At 48.0% G+C, this 22,290-nt stretch overlaps 2 protein-coding genes across 3 annotated transcripts; both read left to right on the forward strand.

Moving 5' to 3' along the window:
* The first annotated feature begins 3,261 nt into the window (after positions 1-3,261).
* LOC136485139 (ATP-dependent DNA helicase At3g02060, chloroplastic-like) lies at positions 3,262-18,700 on the forward strand. 2 transcript variants are annotated; one of them, XM_066482078.1, is made up of 15 exons: positions 3,262-3,940; positions 4,274-4,499; positions 5,441-5,686; positions 12,113-12,247; positions 12,562-12,686; positions 13,430-13,569; positions 14,171-14,241; positions 14,828-14,989; positions 15,165-15,251; positions 15,864-16,037; positions 16,784-16,828; positions 16,945-17,115; positions 17,196-17,381; positions 17,769-18,130; positions 18,230-18,699. In XM_066482078.1, the coding sequence occupies exons 1-14, from the start codon at positions 3,336-3,338 to the stop codon at positions 17,868-17,870; spliced, it is 2,475 nt and encodes an 824-aa protein (XP_066338175.1). In that variant the 5' UTR covers positions 3,262-3,335; the 3' UTR covers positions 17,871-18,130; positions 18,230-18,699. The 2 variants fall into 2 exon arrangements, with proteins under 2 accessions (XP_066338175.1, XP_066338176.1); XM_066482079.1 differs by lacking the exon at positions 12,113-12,247 and having other exon boundaries at positions 18,230-18,700.
* Positions 18,701-19,887: 1,187 nt separating this feature from the next.
* Positions 19,888-21,636, forward strand: LOC136485140 (uncharacterized). The gene has a single exon (XM_066482080.1). It carries the CDS (start codon positions 19,924-19,926, stop codon positions 21,094-21,096), a length of 1,173 nt encoding a protein of 390 aa, XP_066338177.1. The 5' UTR covers positions 19,888-19,923; the 3' UTR covers positions 21,097-21,636.
* Positions 21,637-22,290: the final 654 nt, after the last annotated feature.

Consider the following 22,290-nt stretch of genomic DNA (forward strand, 5'->3'; position numbering starts at 1 on the left):
AGTCGTGACTTCTGACGGTCGGGAGTTCTGGCTTACGTCGGGACTTCCGACACCAACAGTCACTGAAAAATATTCTACGTGCTCGTGGAGTGCTAGAGTGTCTCTTTTTTATTTTATTTTTATGCTTGAGCACTCTATCTTCCTTATACTAACTAAGTTTGCATTTCTCTTTATAGTGTGGTAGATCCTAAACTCAAAAAAAACTTTGGAGAGCGCTTTGAGTTCGTCTGCCTTTACAACTTCAAGAATTGAGGGATAACATTTTATCTTTATCAACTCTTTGAATCTTTTATGAGACTAATAGCTGCGACATATCTCATTAAGATCACATTAGTCCATAATTTGGATGTCATCAATATACCAAAACCCACATAGAGGGCTAATGCACTTTCAAATCCTCAGTCTGAAATATACTGAGTAAGCAACTCATCATCCGAGTACCAGTCCTCTACCACAACCTTATTGCTGTGGCTAGGCTCACCTGCATTGCTCTGCCCTATGTGTCGCCTGTAGTAAGCGGCCCCCGCTTCATCTATGGCCTCTGTGGCCTGTGTGAAGAACACGTCGTCATCCTCCTCCGTCTGCAAGCCCGCCTCTGCTAGAGCGATGGGCTCACTCAGTCTGTCAGTGTCGTCCTCAGCCTCCTCCACCTGTAAGCTCGCCTCTGCTAGAGCGATAAGCTTGCTCAGTCTGCTAGTGTCCTCCTCTGCCTCCTCCGCCTGCAAGCCCACCTCAGCAAGAGCGATGAGATTGCTCAACCTGGCAGTGTCGTCCTCATCCTCGTCCCCTCATCAGACAATACAATCGGTGATTGAATGATGCGACCAGCTCGCGTTCTGTGCTCATCTAACTTTTTTTTCTCATACCTTGCACGAGCCCTCTGCGGTATGGTCCTCGCTGCATCCAATCCTTCATGTATAAAATGCAATCAGTTAGCAATGCGATTATATTACATTTAAAATCAGGCAATGAAAAAAGGCTTTCAAGAACTCACTGGCACATAATGCAACAATATGCTCGTTCAAGACCTGCATCTGTACTCTTGTCTCCTCCCTTGCCTCCTTCCTTGCTCTCTCCTCCTCTAACGTCCTCCGTCTCTCCAATCCCTATTTGTCAAGTCCAATATCGATCGGGTTACGAATACCGCACTGTCTAGCAAACTCACGCATCTTATTTTTGTGATGTTTAACGAATAATTTGACATAGTCAGATCCATATCTCCTCTTTTGTGTAATTACTTGCCTCCCCTTTAGTTCATTCAAGAACTTAGCTTGGCCATCATAATATTCCCACCTGCATTTACTAGTGCTCTATTCAAACGAAAAAATATATCATATATGTCTTAGCAAAAGAAACAAAATACGATTTCATGTTTACCATAAAAATAATCAACCTCATCATAGTCAACCATATGGCTACAATAATGGTCTATTCCAAGCTCCGAAGGGACTAGATCGTAGTTGGATTTAACACCACATTCGTACTTGACTGAAGGTGCTTTGTAAATTAACCTTTCTTTCTTCTTTTTCTTTGCCTTTGGTGGCTCTGACCATTGATTCTTAGGACCATAGACCCACTCATTAAAACGACACTTCGTAAATCCATAACACTAAAAGAGAATACATTAGTACACGCACATCTATAGAGATAAACATTTAAACATATACACTTTTCACTTACTTCGTGTTTGTTCGGACACACAAACTCTAACATATTCTCAGGGTTTATCACAGGTCGATCTCTGCATTCGCATAGAGGAGGTTCCCGAGTCGTCTAACTACGGCTAGGTGCTTCTCCTTAGCCGTCATTGGCGGGGGGGGGGGGGGGGGGGGGGGGGGTTTATGGTGGATGGAACCCAACGCTAGAAGTGCTCACGTGGATGTCTCCATCTACACCAATCGTCGAAAAGGAGATACCTAAGGTCAAACTTCTCTATACCGTCGATCCACCGAAAGAAAAAGCACCTCTCATGATCCTACACAATAAGATTCCAACAAAATATTAGTAGCCTACTTACATGAATGAAGAAAAAAAAGATAGTGGAAACAATTACTTATATTAAAACGACTGCATGTATAGAAGCAACGTGCCGCTGTGTCTGGATGTCTCGATTGAAACACATCGGCCGGAAAACCACATTCACAGTTAGGGATAAGGAGGTCAGGAGGGACGGGGGCATCTTTACTAGACGTGTCGGGGTATAATTCTCGAGGACGGCCCCGTTTTCGTCAAAACTCCTCCCGATACATTTCCTGCATCTAACAAAACGGTTGTAATTTAACAAACAAAAATCAAAACATCACAAATTAATGTCAATGAGAACCATTTGCATTACAACAATTAAAATATAACCTACACTTTGGTGCAAACTCTATCTTAGATGCAAACATGAAAACTATATAAAAACTATACTTTGGTCAGTAAAAAATAAAATTTGGTATATCAACAGTGTATCCGTATATTTATTCACATATAAAAGTAGAGATGCAAACTCAAGCAAGCAAAATACATGGTAATCATAATTCTAACTAACCAATTAACCTTAATATTAATAATCCTAATCCTAATCCTTCAATCCAACGTTCTAACGAACTCATATTTTCTTCCATACCCTATCTACTCATTCAAATCATTCGATCCACCGTGGAGGCCGATGAGGAGCTTCGGAGAAGGTATGGAGGGGAGCGCCAAGGGAGGGAAATTCGGCAGCCGACCATGGGGGAGCTGGGAGGCAATGACGCGGCGGTGCGGGCTGAGAGGTGCGCCGGCGGGGGCAGGGTGACACGGAGGCGGCTGCTGTGCCCTAGTGACTGAAACAGAGATGGAGGGGTGAGACTGGGCCGCGGGCCTATATTAGACTCTACCGCGTCCTGGACGGTGGCGCGCCACTGCCGCGCCATGATGCGTGGTGTGTCACCGCCGCGCCCTGATCGGTGGCGCGGCAGAGCCGGTCACGTCACCGGTCAGGGACCCTGATCGCTGCCACGTGGGCAGACTCGCCGCGCCCCCATGCATGGCATGGCAGCGTTAAATCGCCGCGCCGTGCGAATAGGCACAGCCAAAAATATTAGATTTGAAAAAAGAATTAAACAGTATTAGTTTTAAAATTAGTTTAAAAAATATGTTAAAAATAAAAAATTTCCATACCAGCAGGCAGCAGCCAAAATTCGGCAAATATCTCCCCGGCCCGTGCAACCGGTCCACGCAAACCCCGCAAGAATTATCCGTTGCCCGTCGTCCACTATCCAGTATCCACACAACCCCTCGGCTTAAACCCCCTCCTTCCCCTTCCAATGCCCCGGGCCTCCCCGTAGCCTCGGCGTCCCCGTCCCTCCATGGCCGCCCCACCGCCTCACACCCCGCCGGCGGCGGCTCCCCAGCCCCTCCTCCTCCTCCACCACCACCCGCCAGCACTGGTCCTCCGCGTCCGCCTCCGACCCCGCAGCCTCCGCCTCGCGAGGGTGCCCGCGCCCGCGGCCACGGCCACGGCGGCAGCCGCGGCCTCCGTCGCCCCCGACGACATCTCGCAGCTCAACTACCGCCTCCGCGCCATCGCCCGCCGCCGAGAAGCCTCCTCCTCCGCCGCCTCGTCCTCGTCCTCCTCCCCCGTCGACCCGGCCCAGGCCGAGGCGTACCTCCGCATGATCCGCGACCAGCAGCGGCTCGGCCTGCGCCAGCTCCGCCGGGAGGTAGCCGAGAGCGACGACGGCGACGAGGAGCGGGAGAGGAAGGGGGTGGCGGCGGGGAGCTCGCTGGGGCATCGGGTGGACCCGCGGGAGCTGGAGCCCGGCGAGTACGTCGTGCACAAGAAGGTCGGCGTCGGGAAGTTCGCCTGCATCAGCGCCGAGGACGGCGTCGACTACGTCTTCATTCAGTACGCTGACGGCATGGCCAAGCTCGCCGTCGACCAGGCCGCGCGCATGCTCTACAGATACAACCTGTATGGCCTCCTCCTTGGCCCTCAGTCCTCACCCACCCACTATCTCTGCATACACGGCTTCTGTGCTTTGCAACCATTCCAATTGGAAAAATGAAATTGCGCTCCTTCAATCACTGTGCTCCAATTGGAAATCCTGATTTGTCCTAGGAACCAAAATTTGAAACTGTCACTTTCGTGATGGATGCGGATTTGCTATTTCGATTGGTGGCAACGAACACATTCGCTTCAATTTTGCATGCTATGTTATGACTTATTATATGAGCCATTATCTCGATCTCAACTGGAAATTAAAATTTCACGTTAACCATTTATTCAGATTGATCTCTTTTGCAGGCCTCACGAGAAGACAAGGCCACGGAATTTGAGCAAACTGAACGATCCTTCCACCTGGGAGAAGCGGAGGCTGAAAGGGAAGCTTGCTGTTCAGAAGATGGTTGTCAACCTGATGGAATTGTATTTGCAAAGGTTGAGGTTGGGAAGACCTCCGTACCCAAAGCCGGCATCCATGGATGACTTTGCCACTGAATTTCCTTATGAGCCTACTCCGGACCAATGCCAGGTCAACTTGAATGAACTACCATAGTTTTTTCTTCTAAAATAAAAAGATGCTACTCACATCCCTCGTGTTTTTGAAGATGTATACAAATAGAAATATTGCAATTACCCTCTTACTGACATGCATGATAGATTGATAGACAGAGTTACACCCTGATAGCTGCTGCGATGTGTGTATGTACTATTTTAGATCCAGTTCAACATCGCATAGTATTTTCTGAGCAAAAACTGTCTCCTTCCTGGTGGATGCATAGACCAAGGGTGAAATGTATGGCAATTGTACATGAAATCTCTTCATGCCCCATTAATACGCAGTTAGATTGTTTCCTTGCATATGACACACATCTACTGGCATTATATGGTCTGGGCTTAGAAGTCTTTCAGTTCCCTTTATACTTGCTTTCCATACCTGTGAGACTCATTGCGTGACTATCTCAGAGATGATCCACTTTGTATGGCATAATCTATGGTATGCACTACTGCTCTGTTTGCTCTGTTAGTTCTTGTTGTCAGAGTTGAGGGTCTCACTTGCTATATCCTAGAATTCTACTTCCTCTGTTCCAAATTATGACATTTTGGCATTTCTAGATACATAGATTTTGCTACGTATCTAGATATACACTTATGTCTAGATACATAGTAAAATCAATGCATCTAGAAAAGCCAAAACGTCTTATAATTTGGAATGGAGGGAGTAATTGTAGAGCTCTTCAGATGCGGATCTGTGTGGGATCTAAAAGGGATAGAACCAACTCATTCTGATCACTGTACTTCTCCCCAGGATTCTTCTATCCCAGTCCTATTAACTTGAAAAACTGCCTGGAAGATCCGAAATTCAGGATTCTGTTGCATGTACACACACTACAAAACATTATATCGTCCACAGTACAATACATTCTAAATAAACTTGAATGCTGGCTGAAATGGTGCTCATTCTGATAACAGGCCTTTATAGATGTTGAGAAAGATCTGACAGAAAGGGAAACACCAATGGATAGATTAATCTGTGGAGATGTGGGCTTTGGCAAAACAGAAGTCGCAATGCGCGCTATATTCATTGTTGTGTCTGCAGGATTTCAAGCTATGGTTCTTGCTCCAACAATAATACTTGCCAAGCAACATTATGATGTAATGACTGAGCGTTTTGCGAACTATCCAGAGATAAAGGTCGCCATATTTAGTGGTGCTCAGGTATGCCGTGGCAGAAGTTAATTTAGCCTACAATTTTTCTTGAACACAGTTTAGCCCACAATGCAACACATTTCATATTTCCCCCTTTCTTTCGGAACAATCTATGTTTGTATTTAATTCTTGACCCTAAGAAATGTTGCACCCTGATCTCCTGATTCTTAATAGCCTAACATTTAGCATGAAAAGAATCCTTATATATATGACTTGTATCATTTGCAAAGATAAGATATGTAATGGGTTGCATAGCTGTGGCAGTACTGTCTTGCAACTTAATGTTATTAGTTGTCAGATTATTGTACAAACTTGTTTTAAAGAAGAATATTTTATTCATCCTTCCTTTCTTTAGTGATTTTATAACTTTTGGAATGTATATAGAGTTGTGTTGATGTCAAGTGTGTTTCAGCCTTGCTGACGCCCAGCTATCAAAAAGTTATTACATATTGAAATTTGATGGATAAGTCTCATGTGTGGCTGGTCTTTGTGGGGTTGTGCTGCTCACATGGTCCTTGTGGCTGTTTTCTGTTTTTGAGACAGCATCTTAGACTAGAGGACAGCATCTTAGAGGACAACATCTTAGATTAGAGGACAACATCTTAGCTAGGACAGCATATTAGCATCTTAGACTAGCATCTTGGTATATGCTTAGCTGGCTAGCAGCCTATAAATATGTAACCCCAACCCCTCAGGTTGGTATGGCATTGAGAAATAAACCAGAAAATTGTCCCAACTCCTAGTGTCATCCTCTCTCGATGAGAGTAAGAATTCTGCTACTACCAAGAGTGAGAATTCAGCGACTAACAACTGGTATCGGAGCCGTATTATCCTGTAGCCTGAGCATCTCCTGCTCATCTCCCCTCCCAGCCACACAACAGCCCCAGCTGCGAGCAGCAACTCCGGCCGCTCCTGCTCACTCCTCCCCTGCGCAGCTCGTCTGAAGCAGCCCTCTCCCCACGCAACAGCCCCCCGGTAGCGCGTCATGTCCGCAGGACAGTCTCAGCGCTCGGTCGCCTCGAGCACGCGGTGTCGGCAGGAGGCCGAACTTGCCGCGGCAGAGGAACGCGAGCGAGCGGCGGCAAGGGCGTCGAGGCTGGCAGCGGCGGAGCTGGCAGCAGCCAGAGCGGAGGCGGAAGCAGCGGCGGCGGCGAATGCAGCGCGTGCGGCGGCAGCGGAGGTTGAGGCTCTGCGCGGCAGCATCGGTAGCTCCATTTCCGCTGATGACACCGCCGACGCGGACCTCGAGCTACTAGAGAGGGAGGCAGCGCGAGCGCGGGCGGCGTAGTGGGCAGCCGCGCACGCCCACGAGCGTGGCGGCAGCCCAGACAGGCGCGGACGTGCTGGCGGCGCTCCTGGAGGAGGCGCGCACGGCGGGGGCGCTCATGGGGCAGCCGCGCACGCCCACGAGCGCGGCGGCAGCCCAGACAGGCGCGGACGCGCCGGTGGCGCTCCTGGAGGAGGCGCGCACGGCGGCGGCGCTCCTGGAGGAGGCGCGCACGGCGGCGGCGCTCCTGGAGGAGGCGCGCATGGCAACGGTAGCGGACGGGTCGATGGAGAGCGCGGCCTTCACAAGCAGCGTTGCTCTCTCTCTCCGGATCGGTACCGACAGGTCGATGGAGAGCGCGGCCTTCACAGGCAGCGTGGATCTCTCTCCCCGGATCGGTACCGTGGTTACCACGGGCTCCAGGCTGTTGTCAGGGACGTCGGTCCCGGCGGTGGGTGGCCTACCCTCACCAAGACCAACTACGTCGAGTGGGCTGCGGTGATGAGGGTAAAGCTCCAGGTGCGGCACATGTGGGAGGCAGTCCGGTACGGCGACGTCGACTACGACCTAGATCGACGGGCGCTGGATTCTCTCATCGCTGCAGTCCCGCCCGAGATGTAGTTCTCGCTTACCAGCAAGCAGACTGCCAAGGAGGCTTGGGACGCCATCGCTACGGCACGCATCGGCAGCGACCGCGCCCGCAAGTCCACACTGCAGGCACTTCGCAAGGAGTGGGAGAACCTGGCCTTCAAGCCAGGTGAGGACGTTGATGACTTTGCTCTCCGTCTCAACACTCTGTTGCAGAGGATGGTGCAGTTCGGCGACGACACCTACGGCGAGGAGAGAGCTGTCGAAAAGCTCTTCCGCTGCGTCCCCGAGAAGTACAAGCAGATGGCTTGCTCGATCGAGTCTCTGTTGGATCTCTCCACGATGTCGATCGAGGAGGCAATAGGTCGTCTCAAGGTTGTCGACATCGATGAGCCACAGTCCCTCTCGGGGCCCATCACCACTGGCGGGAAGCTCCTTCTCACTCGGGAGCAGTGGCTTGCCAGCCAAGGTGACTAGAGGAAGGGGGAGCCTTCTTCCGCGACAGGCGGCCGCAAGCGTGGCAAGCCGCGCAAAGCGCGCAGAGACGCCCAGGCCGGGGCGCGAGGACGTGCCGAGGGTGATGCCCGCGGAGGTGCCCAGGGCGGCGCTGCCGGCAGGCACAAGCCGGCACGAGACGACACCTGCCGCAACTGCGGCCAACTTGGCCAGTGGGCCAAGGACTGTCGACAGCCACGACGCGGCCAGGCCCACGTCGCACAGGCGGAGGAGGAGCCGGCTCTGTTCATGGCACATGCCAGCATCGAGCTACCTCTAGCGGCACCGGCCGCAGCGGCTCTCCTTCACCTTGACGAGCCAAAAGCACACGCCCTCCTCGGCGACAGCTCCGGCAACGACAAGACTGACAGGTGGTGCCTCGACACCGGCGCCACCCATCACATGACCGGTCGACGCGAGTTCTTCACCGAGCTTGACTCTAGCGTCCGAGGCTCCGTCAAGTTTGGGGATGCCTCCAGTGTGGAGATCAAGGGTGTCGGCTCCATCATCTTCACCGCCGTGTCTGGTGAGCACAGGCTGCTCACCGGAGTCTACTACATCCCCGCGTTGAGGAACTCCATCATCAGCTTGGGACAGCTGGATGAGAACGGTTCGCGTGTGGTGGTTGAGGATGGAGTCATGAGGATTTGGGATCGCCGTCGTCGCCTTCTTGTCAAGGTATCTAGAAGCGCAAATCGACTCTACGTCCTTAACGTGCAGGTGGCACAACCCCTTTGTCTCGCTGCTCGTCGGGACGACGAGGCGTGGCAGTGGCACGAGCGTTTTCGGGCACCTTCACTTCGAGCCCTGAAGCGGCTCAGTGCCATGGAGATGGTGCGAGGCCTGCTGTGCCTCGACCATGTGGAGCAGCTCTGCGACGTCTGCTTGTTGACGAAGCAGAGGCGACTCCCCTTTCCCCAGTGGGCGAGCTTTCGAGCCAAGGAGAGGCTCGAGCTCGTGCACGGGGACTTGTGTGGCCCGGTGACACCGGCCACACCGGGAGGACGACGCTACTTCCTGCTGCTCGTCGACTTCTCCCGCTACATGTGGGTGATGGTCCTCGGTAGCAAGGGAGAGGCTGCGGACGCCATCAGGCGCGCGCAGGCCGCTGCGGAGGCGGAGTGCGGCTGCAAACTGCGCGTGCTGCGCACCGACAACAGCGGCGAATTCACGGCGGCTGAATTCGCGTCGTACTGCGCTGATGAGGGCATTCAGCGCCACTACTCCGCGCCGTACAACCCGCAGCAGAACGACGTCGTCGAGCGGCGCAACCAGACGGTTGTGGGGATGGCTCGGGCCCTCCTCAAGCAGAGGGGGATGCCGGCTGTCTTCTGGGGAGAGGCGGTGGTGATGGCCGTCTACATCCTCAACCGCTCGCCTAGGCGCTCGACGGCCGGACGCCGTACGAGGCTTGGCATGGGCACAAGCCGGCGGTCTCCCACTTGCGGGTCTTTGGCTGCCTCGCGTTCGCCAAGGAGCTTGGCCACATCAGCAAGCTCGACGACAGGAGTACTCCGGGAGTGTTCATCGGCTACGCGGAGGGCTCGAAGGCCTACCACATCCTCGACCCGAAGACAGCGTGTGCGCACGGCGCACGACGTTGTGTTCGACGAAGGGCGAGGATGGGCGTGGGACAAGGCGGTGGACGACAGCTCGGCTCCGACGTACGACGACTTCACTGTCGAGTACGTCCACTTCGAGGGAGCTGGGGGAGTAGGCGGCTCTTCTTCGGCGAGCGCGTCTACCCCAGTCCCCGAGCCTCCACCGACCCCGGCGCCTGCTACTCCGACAGCACCACGCTCTCCAGCCAGGACCTCGGCTGCGATGAGTTCTTCGTCGGCTCCACCACAGCCGGCAACGCCACGCACTCCAGCACCGACAGGTACCACTCCGGGCACGTCTACTCCACCACCAGCTCATGTCGAGCACGGCCCGGTTGAGCTCGCTACTCCGCTCTCTCACGACGAGGAGCGAGTCGAAGCGTACCACGACGGCGAGCCGTTGCGGTACCGTACGATGGAGAACCTTCTTGGCGATCAGCCGGTGCCGGGACCGGTGCCTCACGACCTGGAGGCGCAGTTGCACCTTGCGTGTGACGACGGCGAGCCTCGGTCGTTTGCAGAGGCCGAGAGACACGCGGCATGGCGCGCCGCGATGCAGTTGGAGATGGATGCGGTTGAGAAGAACCGCACCTGGGAGCTTGCTGACCTTCCTCGTGGTCACCGCGCGATCACCCTTAAGTGGGTGTACAAGCTGAAGAGGGATGAAGCTGGTGCCATCGTCAAGCACAAGGCTCGCTTGGTGGCACGAGGTTTCGTGCAGCAGGAGGGGGTCGACTTCGACGACGCCTTTGCTCCCGTGGCATGGATGGAGTCCGTGCGACTCCTCCTTGCGCTAGCTACCCAGGAGGGCTAGCGTGTTCATCACATGGACGTCAAGTCGGCGTTCCTTAACGGCGACTTGAAGGAGGAGGTCTACGTGCACCGGCCGCCGGGATTTGCGATCCCCGGCAAGGAGGGCAAGGTGCTCCGCCTGCGCAAGGCCCTCTATGGCTTGCGGCAGGCACCGAGGGCGTGGAATGCCAAGTTGGATTCCACGCTAAAGGGGATGGGCTTCGAGCAAAGCCCGCACGAGGCGGCCATCTACCGACGGGGCAGTGGAGGTAATGCTCTGCTGGTGGGTGTCTACGTCGACGACTTGGTGATCACCGGCACCAAGGATGCGGAGGTGGCGGCATTCAAGGAAGAGATGAAGGCCACCTTCCAGATGAGTGACCTGGGGCCTCTCTCCTTCTATCTGGGAATCGAGGTGCACCAGGATGACTCCGGGATCACGCTTCGACAGACCGCCTGCGCCAAGCGTGTCGTTGAGCTAGCTGGGCTCACCGACTGTAACCCAGCTCTCATTCCGATGGAGGAGAGGCTGAAGCTGAGCCGCGACAGCACGACGGAGGAGGTGGACGCTACGCAGTACCGGCGTCTTGTGGGGAGCCTTCGCTACCTCGCCCACACACGGCCAGACTTGGCATTCTCCGTCGGCTACGTTAGTCGGTTCATGCAGCGACCGACGACGGAGCACCAGCAGGCTGTGAAGAGGATCATCCGCTACGTTGCGGGGACTCTCGACCACGGCCTCTACTACCCGAGGTGCCTTGGGGCGGCACACTTCGTCGGGTACAGCGACAGTGACCACGCCGGCGACATCGACACCAGCAAGAGCACGAGCGGGATCCTCTTCTTCCTCGGCAAGTGCCTCGTTAGCTGGCAGTCGGTCAAGCAGCAGGTGGTGGCCCTGTCTAGTTGCGAGGCCGAGTACATAGCGGCCTCCACCGCTTCGACTCAGGCGTTCTGGCTCGCTCGACTGCTTGGTGATCTCCTCGGCAGAGACACTAGAGCGGTGGAGCTCAGGGTGGACAGCAAGTCCGCTCTGGCCCCGGCAAAGAACCCTGTGTTCCACGAACGCAGCAAGCACATCCGGGTGAGGTACCACTTCATCCGAGGCTGTTTGGAGGAAGGGAGCATCAAGGCGAGCTACATCAACACCAAGGACCAGCTTGCGGACCTGCTCACCAAGCCCCTTGGGAGGATCAAGTTCCTTGAGCTCTGCTCCAGGACTGGGATGGTTCAACTCTCCCACAAGACGACGCACAAGATTTAGGGGGAGAATGATGGATAAGTCTCATGTGTGGCTGGTCTTTGTGGGGCTGTGCTGCTCACATGGTCCTTGTGGCTGTTTTCTGTTTTTAAGACAGCATCTTAGACTAGAGGACAGCATCTTAGAGGACAGGATCTTAGACTAGATGACAGCATCTTAGTTAGGACAGCATATTAGCATCTTAGACTAGCATCTTGGCATATGCTTGGCTGGCTAGCAGCCTATAAATATGTAACACCAACCCCTCAGGTTGGTATGGCATTGAGAAATAAACCAGAAAATTGTCCCAACTTCTAGTGTCATCCTCTCTCGATGAGAGTAAGAATTCTGCTACTACTAAGAGTGAGAATTCAGCGACTAACAAAATTAATTTACTTAACATATCAACTCTATCAATTGCACTGTATAACATGGTGATCTCTTCTTTGTAGAGCAAAGAGGAGAAAGATGAGCTAATAACAAAGATTAAGAATGGGGATTTGCACATCATTGTTGGCACTCATGCTCTTCTTACGGAAAGGATGGTCTATAGCAATCTTGGTCTCCTAGTGGTGGATGAAGAACAAGTACCTCTGTGAATCTTGCTACATTTTCTTTTTCAATCCTTGAAATTATCTGTCTTCTTTTGTTGTCATTTGTGTGTGTGTAATTGCTGTTCTAGTCTGGTGGTGTTGTGGGTGAAGGGCAAGTGCCTAGAGAAGAATAGAATTTTGAAAGCTACATTAGTTCCATTCTTTTCAAAGTCTACTATGTTAAGTTGTCATAACTTAATGCTGTGATTGGCATCTTGCAAGAAAGTTCGAGTCAAACCAAAAGTTATCATATATATATTTTCTTTTTATGCATATATCTTCATATACTCCGTTTAAAATATTTACAGAAGTTTGGTGTTCAACAAAAGGAGAAGATTGCCTCATACAAGTCTTCTATTGATGTTCTTACACTTTCTGCAACACCCATTCCACGTACTCTGTATGTGGCTTTGACTGGTTTCCGTGATGCAAGGTAAGGTGTGGTTACAGTAGCATGTTCTTTTGTACCTCGTCTATCTTGTTGAGATAAGATATTGTGTCATCTAGAATTTAAATATAGATGATTTAGTGCAGAACGTGATGGTAATCGCTACCACTACTTTAAGACCATTATCAGCTAATGATTACCACTAGATGTTTTTTTGAACGGGAAATACAGCAGGGGAGTCCCCCACTGTTAGAAATTATATTAATAGGAGAAAAAGAAAAAAAAACTGTTATCACTAGACGCCAACACGAAATTCAGCTTCTTGGATATTACATGCTATCTGCTCTAGTTTTGCTCTATTTAGTCTGTACCACTCTGCTGGTACTGCTCACTGGAGTGACATCCATCTGTTGTTAATAACAACATAAAAATATAAAGGACGTGGCTTAATGATATTACTGTATTTTATTTGCACTTGTTCAAAATATGAGTAATAGCTAGCACTTCGACCTTATTGCTCAAAATAAGAAACCTCTACCATCTCTGGATTTTCTTTTGCCATATTAGATTCCATGGACGAATGGACTATTATAGCTTGCAAAAGATTAATAAACAATTAATGCTACTGTGGTGCAGGTAGATTATATGCTTGACAAATTAGTGTTATCCTATAGTAGACTAGTAGTTTTTATGCTTGCATGGTTCTCCATAATGTAAACACTTTAGTTGCATTCAACTTGTATACTTTATTTTCTGTTTTTCTTATTGAAGTGTATTTCTACTTCCAGTTTGATGTCTACACCACCTCCTGAAAGAGTTGCTGTAAAGACATATGTGTCAGCATTTAGTAAAGAAAGGGCCCTATCAGCTATCAAGTTTGAGCTGCAACGTGGTGGTCAAGTCTTTTATGTTGTGCCTCGAATAAAAGGTCACAATTCTGTTAGCTTCATATGATTTTTTTCATGATAGATCCTCATGATGCACGAAGTATGTTTCTTAATAATTCAGTTTACTTTTCTTTAAGTTTGTTCTGCAAACATTTGACCTGCTTGAGCTAAATTCTTTTTTTTTTTCCTTCTCGGAAACTCTGGAGAACTGCGTTTCTTTGTATTAAGAACAAGGGGTGAGAACCTTTACTACACACACATACACACGAACACACACCAACCCACACCAAAACATATTCCGTTGACAAGGTTACATAGATCGCCGATGACACATGTCAAAGCGACCTGACCAAGACTAAGCCTAGCTAAATTCACTGAATTATGCTGTTATCAAGATAAATTCTGGCTACAAATCTGGCTTGGTTAAATTGTATTTACTAGTTAGCCTGTTTAATAAATATCTCATTTGAATGGTTGAACAGTATGAACCTGACGCTTGGTTAGCCGTTTCAGCTGAATCACTAGAAGTCTAGTCTTACAACTACACATATGATTTGTCTCTATATGGTCCTTTTGGATAAACAATGCACTATTACATTTTAAAACACATGCATGTCTCATATTTAATTCATCATTCAACAGCAATAGACGATGTGTTGCAGTTTCTCAAGGACTCTCTGCCTGATGTACCAATTGCTGTTGCTCATGGAAAGGTAGGTTGACTAAGTTGTTCAAGAAGTTGGGCATCCATTTCACTGTGCCATTTTGTAACTCCTTAGTTCTCAGTAGACATTATCTATATTTGTGTATCTTGTGTTGTATTAAAAACCAAAATGCAAATGAGAATTTCCTACTATTTGATTTAACATATTCCACTGTGGGCACAAACCCTGTGTCACTGGCGGATCCAGGGCCTGGTGACCGTGGGTCTCCACCTGGGCTCCTCGCAGTTCGTGTCTATTAGGTCCAATTATTAAGTAGCCCACAGATAAGGAGATAAGGTCTAATTCATTGCTTAGCCCATTAAATCGTACGGGCTTCTGAAAATTCTTGGGCCCACCATTACCTGTGTGGTTGCTTATTGTCCAAATTAATTCAAGTGGAGATTCTGTCTGCTCCTATAGTTCATATCATTTTATGCTTAATTCATTTACTTCAGCATAACATGCCAACTTTTTTGAAGTCATTATCTTAAATTATTAAATATTGCCTGTAAATGTGTTTATATTCCAGTTGCATAGATGAATGAAGCATTAACCTCATTGACTAATCTTATTTGTTAAAATTTATTTCCTACAGAAAATGTCAAAGAACATACAACTTGCTATGGAGGATTTTGCTAGCGGGGAAGTCAAAATTCTTGTCTGCACACATATCATTGAAAGTGGAATAGATATTGCAAATGCCAATACAATGATTGTCCAGTTTGCTGAACTATATGGACTTGCCCAGCTGTATCAGGTAGCTTTTATTTCCTTGTATGTTTTTTCTTTGCCTTGTTAGTAGAATTTTTTAATGCATATGATTAATTCATTAATTGCTAAGTCATGCTCAATTGACAAATATTCTAATAAGAATATAAGATGCATGTATCTACTCTCTAAATTTCAAGTTCATTGTTTTGCCTTTGCTTCAGTTACGAGGAAGAGTAGGAAGATCAGGTAGAGAAGGCTTCGCATACCTTTTCTACACTGATAAGTCTTTGCTCTCGAGAGTTGCAACGGTGAGCTCTACAGTACACCTTATAGTTTGTTATTGGTATCCATCATTTAATTTATTTTGTCTCATACCGTTTTACTGTATGTGATGCTGAAAGCATATTTGGGGATGTTGTACTAGATGTTGAAGTCCCAATAAGAAACAGAATCTGACTTTTGATTATGCCAAGATAGTTTGTGCTTGTTACATGTATTTTACTAAGGCCAATTCACAGTACAGGTGGTACTACCTTATTAGCTGTTTGGGCATTTTTGTAGATGAGACCTACTCTCACAATCGGTAGAATCCTGACACTGTGACAACCCCTCTTGCAGCCGCTTAGGCAAGATGTGATGTCATTAAGATAGAGACAGGCTATTTAGTTGGTGAGAGCAGATGAGAATTGCATCTGTTGTTATTCCTAATTGAGAGATTGGATACAGAGTACATTTTATAGAGACTTAAGGCTAAGAAATAAAGAGGCAACGCGCCAGGGGGAGAACTATGTGTTTGGGAGACTCTACAAGGAGGAGGTTTATGGTTGACAGAATCATGCACAAATGAACTTCAAAAGAGTTCATGTATACCCAGCAGATCATGGACTACTACATTTGTCATTTAACATTTTCGTCTACAGGATAGACTTGGAGCTATTGAGGAGCATTCAGAGCTTGGACAAGGTTTCCATGTTGCAGAGAAGGATATGGGTATCAGGGGATTTGGAAGCTTGTTTGGTGATCAACAGTCTGGAGATGTTGCAAATGTTGGCATTGATCTATTCTTTGATATGCTTTTTGATAGCTTGTCAAAGGTATCTTCACTCATTCGGACACATTTACTAATGATTTCTTCTCATTTTGTTTTCTACTTAGTAATCATGGCATTGGTTATCTAATATTATGGTGAGCCTTAAGCTATTAAATCTGCTGCATAAGAAATTTCTTTCTTACAAATAGTGTTACTGATACAATATGGTGGTGCAAATGCACTTGTAATTGAGCTTTTTTGGGAGAGAGAAGGTAGAAACATCTACCTGGCTACCAACTTCTGAAAGGTTTCTCTTACCACATTGGTAACACTGAAGTCAGATATGACAAACTTCACTAATAATTCATCTAATCATCTGCTACACATTTGCAAATTTGCATCAGTAGAGCTAGCTGCTTTTCAGAATTGTGAGATGCATCTTACATGGCCGAGAAGATAATTCCTGTTCTGAACTAATAGCTTGTGTACAAGTGTCCTTATCATGTCCTCCCCTTTGCAAGACAGTCTATTCTTTGCTTGATTCATCACGGGTGCACATTATTGTATTTAGAATCTTCAGATTACTTGAAGGATAGTTAAAGCAGTTTGGCTAGTCCTTCAGATTACTGAAAGGATAGCTAAGAATATTTGTATTTTGCTATTTCAGTTTCCAACAGTACAACTATTGGGGATGATTGCTTTCCTTTATAAAAGCAATCGAGTAATTTCTTAGCTAAGTTCTAGCTATAAGCTCTGCATGACATGCTATTGCCCATGATAATTCTGATAGGATTACTCTAACTCTTTCAGGTTGATCAGTTTTGCCTTGTTCCCGTTTCGTACAAAGATGTTCAGGTGAACCTGAAAATACTTCTCAATTTGAGTTGCATAGCTTTCTAATGCAAGCTTTACATAATGATATTTTGCAATTTTGTACGAGCATTGTTTGAGTGAATCTTTTCTTGGGGCAGCTGGATATAAACATTTCTCCACGTCTCCCCTCTGAATACATAAGTTATCTGGAAAATCCTGTTGAGTTGCTCAATGAAGCGGCAAAAGCTGCAGAGAAAGACCTATGGACCTTGATACAGTTTACAGAAGACCTCCGTCGACGATACGGAAAGGAGCCCCGTGATATGGAGGTTCTTCTTTGTGCTATGATCAGGGCTCATGATTTCAGTTTAGTGGCTTACTTTGTTGTGTTATGTGCTTTCTCTTGCAGTTACTACTGAAAAAGCTCTATGTAAGACGGATGGCTGCAGATCTTGGTATCAGTCGGATATATCCATCTGGCAAGATGATATTCATGAAAACAAACATGAACAAGAAGGTATTTAGGCTCATGACAGAAGCAATGACTTCTGAAACACATCGGAATTCCCTATCATTTGCTAGAAAGGAAATTAAGGTAAGGGTCCATGTTCCCCAGTATGCAATTTCCTGGAGCAGATGAAACTGAGGAAAATCAGTCCTAGTAATGATTTTGAAATACTATAAGCAAAGCAGTATTTTAGTTGTGATGGATAGGATTAAATTTGGGATCTTGTAGGTTTTATGCCCAAAATCCAGTCAAACAATATTCTTAAAGTACATGACCTTGTTTATTATCTATATAGCATAAATTAATGTGATCTTTAGTGTTCGTGCACAGCCAAGTGGTTAGTGGTTTAGTGGCTTAGTGCAAATCCTTCTATTAACCATAAACCATGTGCCTGGACGCACATCTCTCTTGTGTCGTTCAAGAAAAAAATATTTCCATGTGTGGCCTTTCTTACAATTGTACTCTTTTCGACAGGCTGAACTCCTCGTGAGCTTGCCAGATACCCTACTTCTGAACTGGCTTTTCCATTACTTATCAGACTGCTATACTGTAATACCAGCCCTTGTGAAGTACTAGATTATTATTATTTCATAAGAACTGAAGGCTTTTGCCGCCACCATGAAAGGGGACAATTTATCCATGCTTGAAGAGAATGGTCTGTCCGAGAAAGCAGTCTTGGCTATTTGATTCATCTGCGAAGGATGGCTCTTCATTATGTTGGTATTGGCAGTCAGGCTCTGGCAGGCCAAAGCAAGCCCATATGCACTATCGATTTAGGAAAAGGTCTGTCAAAATTGTCAACATAACGAGCATACTTTAGTCCTATACACAAACTGGTATTATCTTGAGCCCCAAAGTTCCCTTTTTTGCAGTTCTTCAATAAATCCTTCTCACACTATCTTCTTTATTGGTTGTCGTCCTGCCATTTCTTTCAGGAGAATGCTCAACACAAAGCCACATATTGCAGTTTTCTACATTCGCTGACGTGACGGGATGATTGCCTGATGCATAATCGCTAAATTCAGGTGCAATGCAAGTATGGAACATGAAATCAGGAAGCTCAGAGAACTAGTTCAGAATACCTGACAATAGATACGTTAAAAATTATTCGAGGATTTTTGACATGAACTATAGAAATATTGCTCGATAAAATGGTAGGTAGGGAACTAGGGATGGCGTTAACCATACACCATTTGTCTGACAAAAATCATTAGGAAATTTGGGGCCAGTTAGTCTGTGAGTTAATATTTGTTGTAAATGCCTATTCAAACAGATTGTGACAAACTGACAGCGACCATATTAGTTGACAAAATTTCACGGAACTACAAGTATTTTTACATAATACACGCAGATCCATAATATTTGACACGTATCACAAAACTACTATTTTGGGCCTTTTGGCACTTGGACCACAGAACCTGGTCCCTAAATAGTTGGTATTTTTTTGCAAGAAAATTGTAGCTTTGTGGTAACAAGTGCCAAAGTAGTTCTATGGTACATGCCAATTATTGATCAACTCATTTGGTCAAAGTAGTTATGTGAAACTTGATGTATTGGTTTTGTACAACTAAGTTGTGTAACAATTTAAGATTTGTGCTTTAACATTTGAAGCTTAGCATAGTTTGGCCGAAGACAGAAAAAAAGTAATAATATCCCAGGAAAGCTCTGATATGTTAGAAGAAACATCCTGCTTGATAAGTTCACGAAAACGTGAATTGAAAATGACTTCTGAGTATCTGATGTGAAATCAAATCGTGGGGTCTCGGTCTTCATTTAAGCAACACTTCTGTCCAAATGTACAAAATGGTGCAAATGAAATTCATTGCAAAGCATGTCTAAGGATCTGCTTGGATCACTGTACTAAACTCTGTAATCACCTAAAGTTTAGTCCTAGGCCATCTAAATGGGTAAATTAAAAGGTGACTACTATTTGGTCCAGTCTAATTTACCTTCAGTCGATTTCAATAGTTTACGTATTCAAAATATAGGACTAAACTTTACTTGACTGAGTTGGGACTAATGACTAATCTAGGTGATTCAAGAAAACTCTAAAGGCCTATATGTTTTCTTGTAATTGAATATTATTTTAAGAGTCAAGAATCACATTACGTTTTAGATCTTAATTAAAGTGTTTCTATCAGTATGGAGGTTTTTTTTTGGGTCCAGACTCCGGAGAGATGAGCGGAAGGTGTGGCGACAAATCGCTCTTTCTGTTTCTTACCCTTTCAATTTGACGTAGGTGTGTAATTAAGATTTGAAATGCGGTGGAATATGGAATTCTAAGCCAGATAGGTTGATCCAAATAGGCCATAAACGTTTTTGAATTTGTTGAATGGCTTTGTACTCCAATGCTTTGGCAGCAATACTGTTAATGCTTTACAATTGTAGATCCACTCTGGCAGCCTGTAGGCAGCGGTGGATCCAGGAAATATTTTAGGGGGGACTGAACAACACTGCTGCTCGATCTTAAATCTCAGCCCCCCTACACTATAGAACTTTGCCTAAAAATTAATAGGGACTCTACAGTAATTTGCACTGATTCGGTTGGGGTAGGAGGGGCTTGAGGCCCCCCCCCCCGCTACATCCGCCCCTGCCTGTAGGTGAGAATTTGAGACCCGTTCGTTCATTCATGCGCACGTTCACGCAAACTCGCAAGTTCATGTTAGTGTGTGCTTCCGGAGAAAACCGTGTCCATGCCGGGACGACCGAATACCGGCGGCAACCGGTGCCCCTCTCCACCGTCCTCGCGGGCACGGCTGACCGCGCCCCCGCCGCATTTCTCGCCGCCCTGTTCCTTGCTCCCTCCTCCCTCCTCCGCTACCCTGCCCAAAAACTCCGGCATCGACCGCTCCTCCTCCTCGGAACCCCGGCCGTGCTCCAACTGACCCCAATGGCGGAGGCGCTGCTGCTCGCGTGCCACCTCGCCCTCTCTTTCGCCCTCCTCGCCGCCTCCCTCTCCCACCTCGTCGTTGCCGCCGTCTCCCACCTCTCGCCCTTCTCCCTCCACCACCGCCTCATCCGCCTGCTCCGCCACCCGCTCGTCCGCCTCCTCCCGCCGCTCCTCGCGCTCCCCTTCGCCTTCCTCCCGCTCGCCTCCACGTCCCTGCTGCCGCTCCTCCTCCTCCCTCCGCTGCTCCCGCTCCTCCCGCTCCCCTTCCTCCCTCCCCACCTCCCGCTCCTACTCCTCCGCCCGCTCCTCCTCTCCCTGCCGCTCCTCCTGCTCGCGCGCGCGGCCGACCTCCTCGCCGCCTCGTTCCCGGCCTCGGACCTCCAGGCGCACGCGCTCGCCGTCGCGCGCCTCCTCCTCCTCGCCGCGGCGGCGGCCTCCCTCGCCTCGTCGCTCTCCGCCGCCGCGCCCAGGGGCTCGACGGCGGCCGGCGCCTACTTCGTCGCCGAGGCGGGGCTCGCCTGCGCGGGCGCCGTGGGCGGGCTCTGGGCGGCGCAGAGCGGGCTCAGCCTCTACGTCGACGCGTGCGTGCCCGCGGGGTGCCACCGCCTCCTGGACGCCGGCGGCGCCGCGCCGCCCACCACGCGGTGCGACGTCGAGGAGGCTAGGCTCAGGGCCGTCGCCGTCATGGATCTCGCCCTGTCCGTGCACTGCGTCGTCGTGGCTGCCGTCGTGGCCGGGGTGCTCCTCGGGGTGGCGAGGTGGTTCGGGGTTGAAAGCAGCGCTGGTGTGGGGAGGAGGCATAATGGATCCTCCTATGATGCATTGCCCACAGTGGCGTCTGCTGGGGCAATGGTGGAGATGGAGCATTTGCAGGGGAAGGGTGTTGTTGGCAAGAGCGTGGCGCAGGAGTGAAATATGTGCAATGTATTGGATTAACTAGGTACATTTCAAATGACTCAAGTATATGTTAGAGATGTGAACCCCTGGAATGGCCGAATGGGTGGGGAATTTGGCCAGTCAAAATGGTGGCAGAATTGTTCTGTGGAAGTGGAACACTGATCTTTAGTTGAAATGAGAGGGCACTAGTCGCTGCTGCTGCAGACAAATTGCATTGTTGATTGGCCGTTGGAGCCCAATCTATGGCTGGACCATTGTTGTAGGTTGCTGTACTGATCTCAATGCTTTGTTTGTGTCCACAGTTTGGTATTTGGTAGTTCTGTCTACTTCAGGGGAATTTAATTTGCAATATTTTTTGTTTATTACTTGATTCTTAGTTGTAGTTGTTCATTTGTAGCACTTGTGAAGAAGCATACATACACCAAATCTCTATGCCCACACATAACTAGCTAGTGAGCTCTTGTGCTTTTTATACTGACTCTTACATTCACATAGTACTAACCCTGGGCAAAAATAACCGAGAACCGAGAACCGAACCGAAATAACCGGAACCGAAACTAAATTAACCGAAACCGAAAATTTCGGTTCCTAATATTGAAGAACCGAAATAACCGAAGAAAATTCAGTTCCTACTCTCGGTTAACCGAAAGAACCGAATTACATGAATTATACTTCACTTACTTGTATTTTGTAGGATTATGTTTAGTTTATGTGTAATGTTTTATATTTGAACTGCTATATATTTATGTTACTATATTGCTATTGTTTTCTTATATATTATTATTATTAAAAATGAATATAGTGTTGCATAAATTTGCCTTAGAACAAGTATATTTATTATTGTCTTGAGGTCTTCTGAAAAAATTCGGTTAGTTCAGTTAGAACCGGAACCGAACCGAAATAACCGAGAACCGAAATGCTCGGTTCCTAAAATTTTTTGGAACCGATCGGTTCCCGTTTTCTAGGAACTGAATTTCATCAATAACCGAGGGAACCGAACCGAGAACCGAATGGCCACCCTGACATAGTACCATTTAGGGATTTATTAGCTATATTTGTTCGCCTGTGCTACACTTTTCGAAGAGAGATATTGTGAGAAGCTGAAGGAATTGCATGGATGACCTCATGATGATGATAGTTCTATGAATTAGATGTTATATAAGTCTAAGTGGTGTAGCAAATGAACTGTGGAACCAGAAGTCGGAGAAT

The sequence above is a fragment of the Miscanthus floridulus genome, chromosome 10, assembly GCF_019320115.1.
Source record: "Miscanthus floridulus cultivar M001 chromosome 10, ASM1932011v1, whole genome shotgun sequence".
In the NCBI taxonomy this organism is placed as follows: domain Eukaryota; kingdom Viridiplantae; phylum Streptophyta; class Magnoliopsida; order Poales; family Poaceae; genus Miscanthus; species Miscanthus floridulus.

Coding starts and splice junctions, on each gene's coding strand:
- LOC136485139 (XM_066482078.1), top strand. CDS start 3,336: ATGGCCGCCCCACCGCCTCACACCCCGCCGGCGGCGGCTCCCCAGCCC. Junction 5,687..12,112: donor CCATATTTAGTGGTGCTCAG/GTATGCCGTGGC, acceptor TCTTCTTTGTAG/AGCAAAGAGGAGAAAGATGA. Junction 16,829..16,944: donor TTTCGTACAAAGATGTTCAG/GTGAACCTGAAA, acceptor TTCTTGGGGCAG/CTGGATATAAACATTTCTCC.
- LOC136485140 (XM_066482080.1), top strand. CDS start 19,924: ATGCGCACGTTCACGCAAACTCGCAAGTTCATGTTAGTGTGTGCTTCC.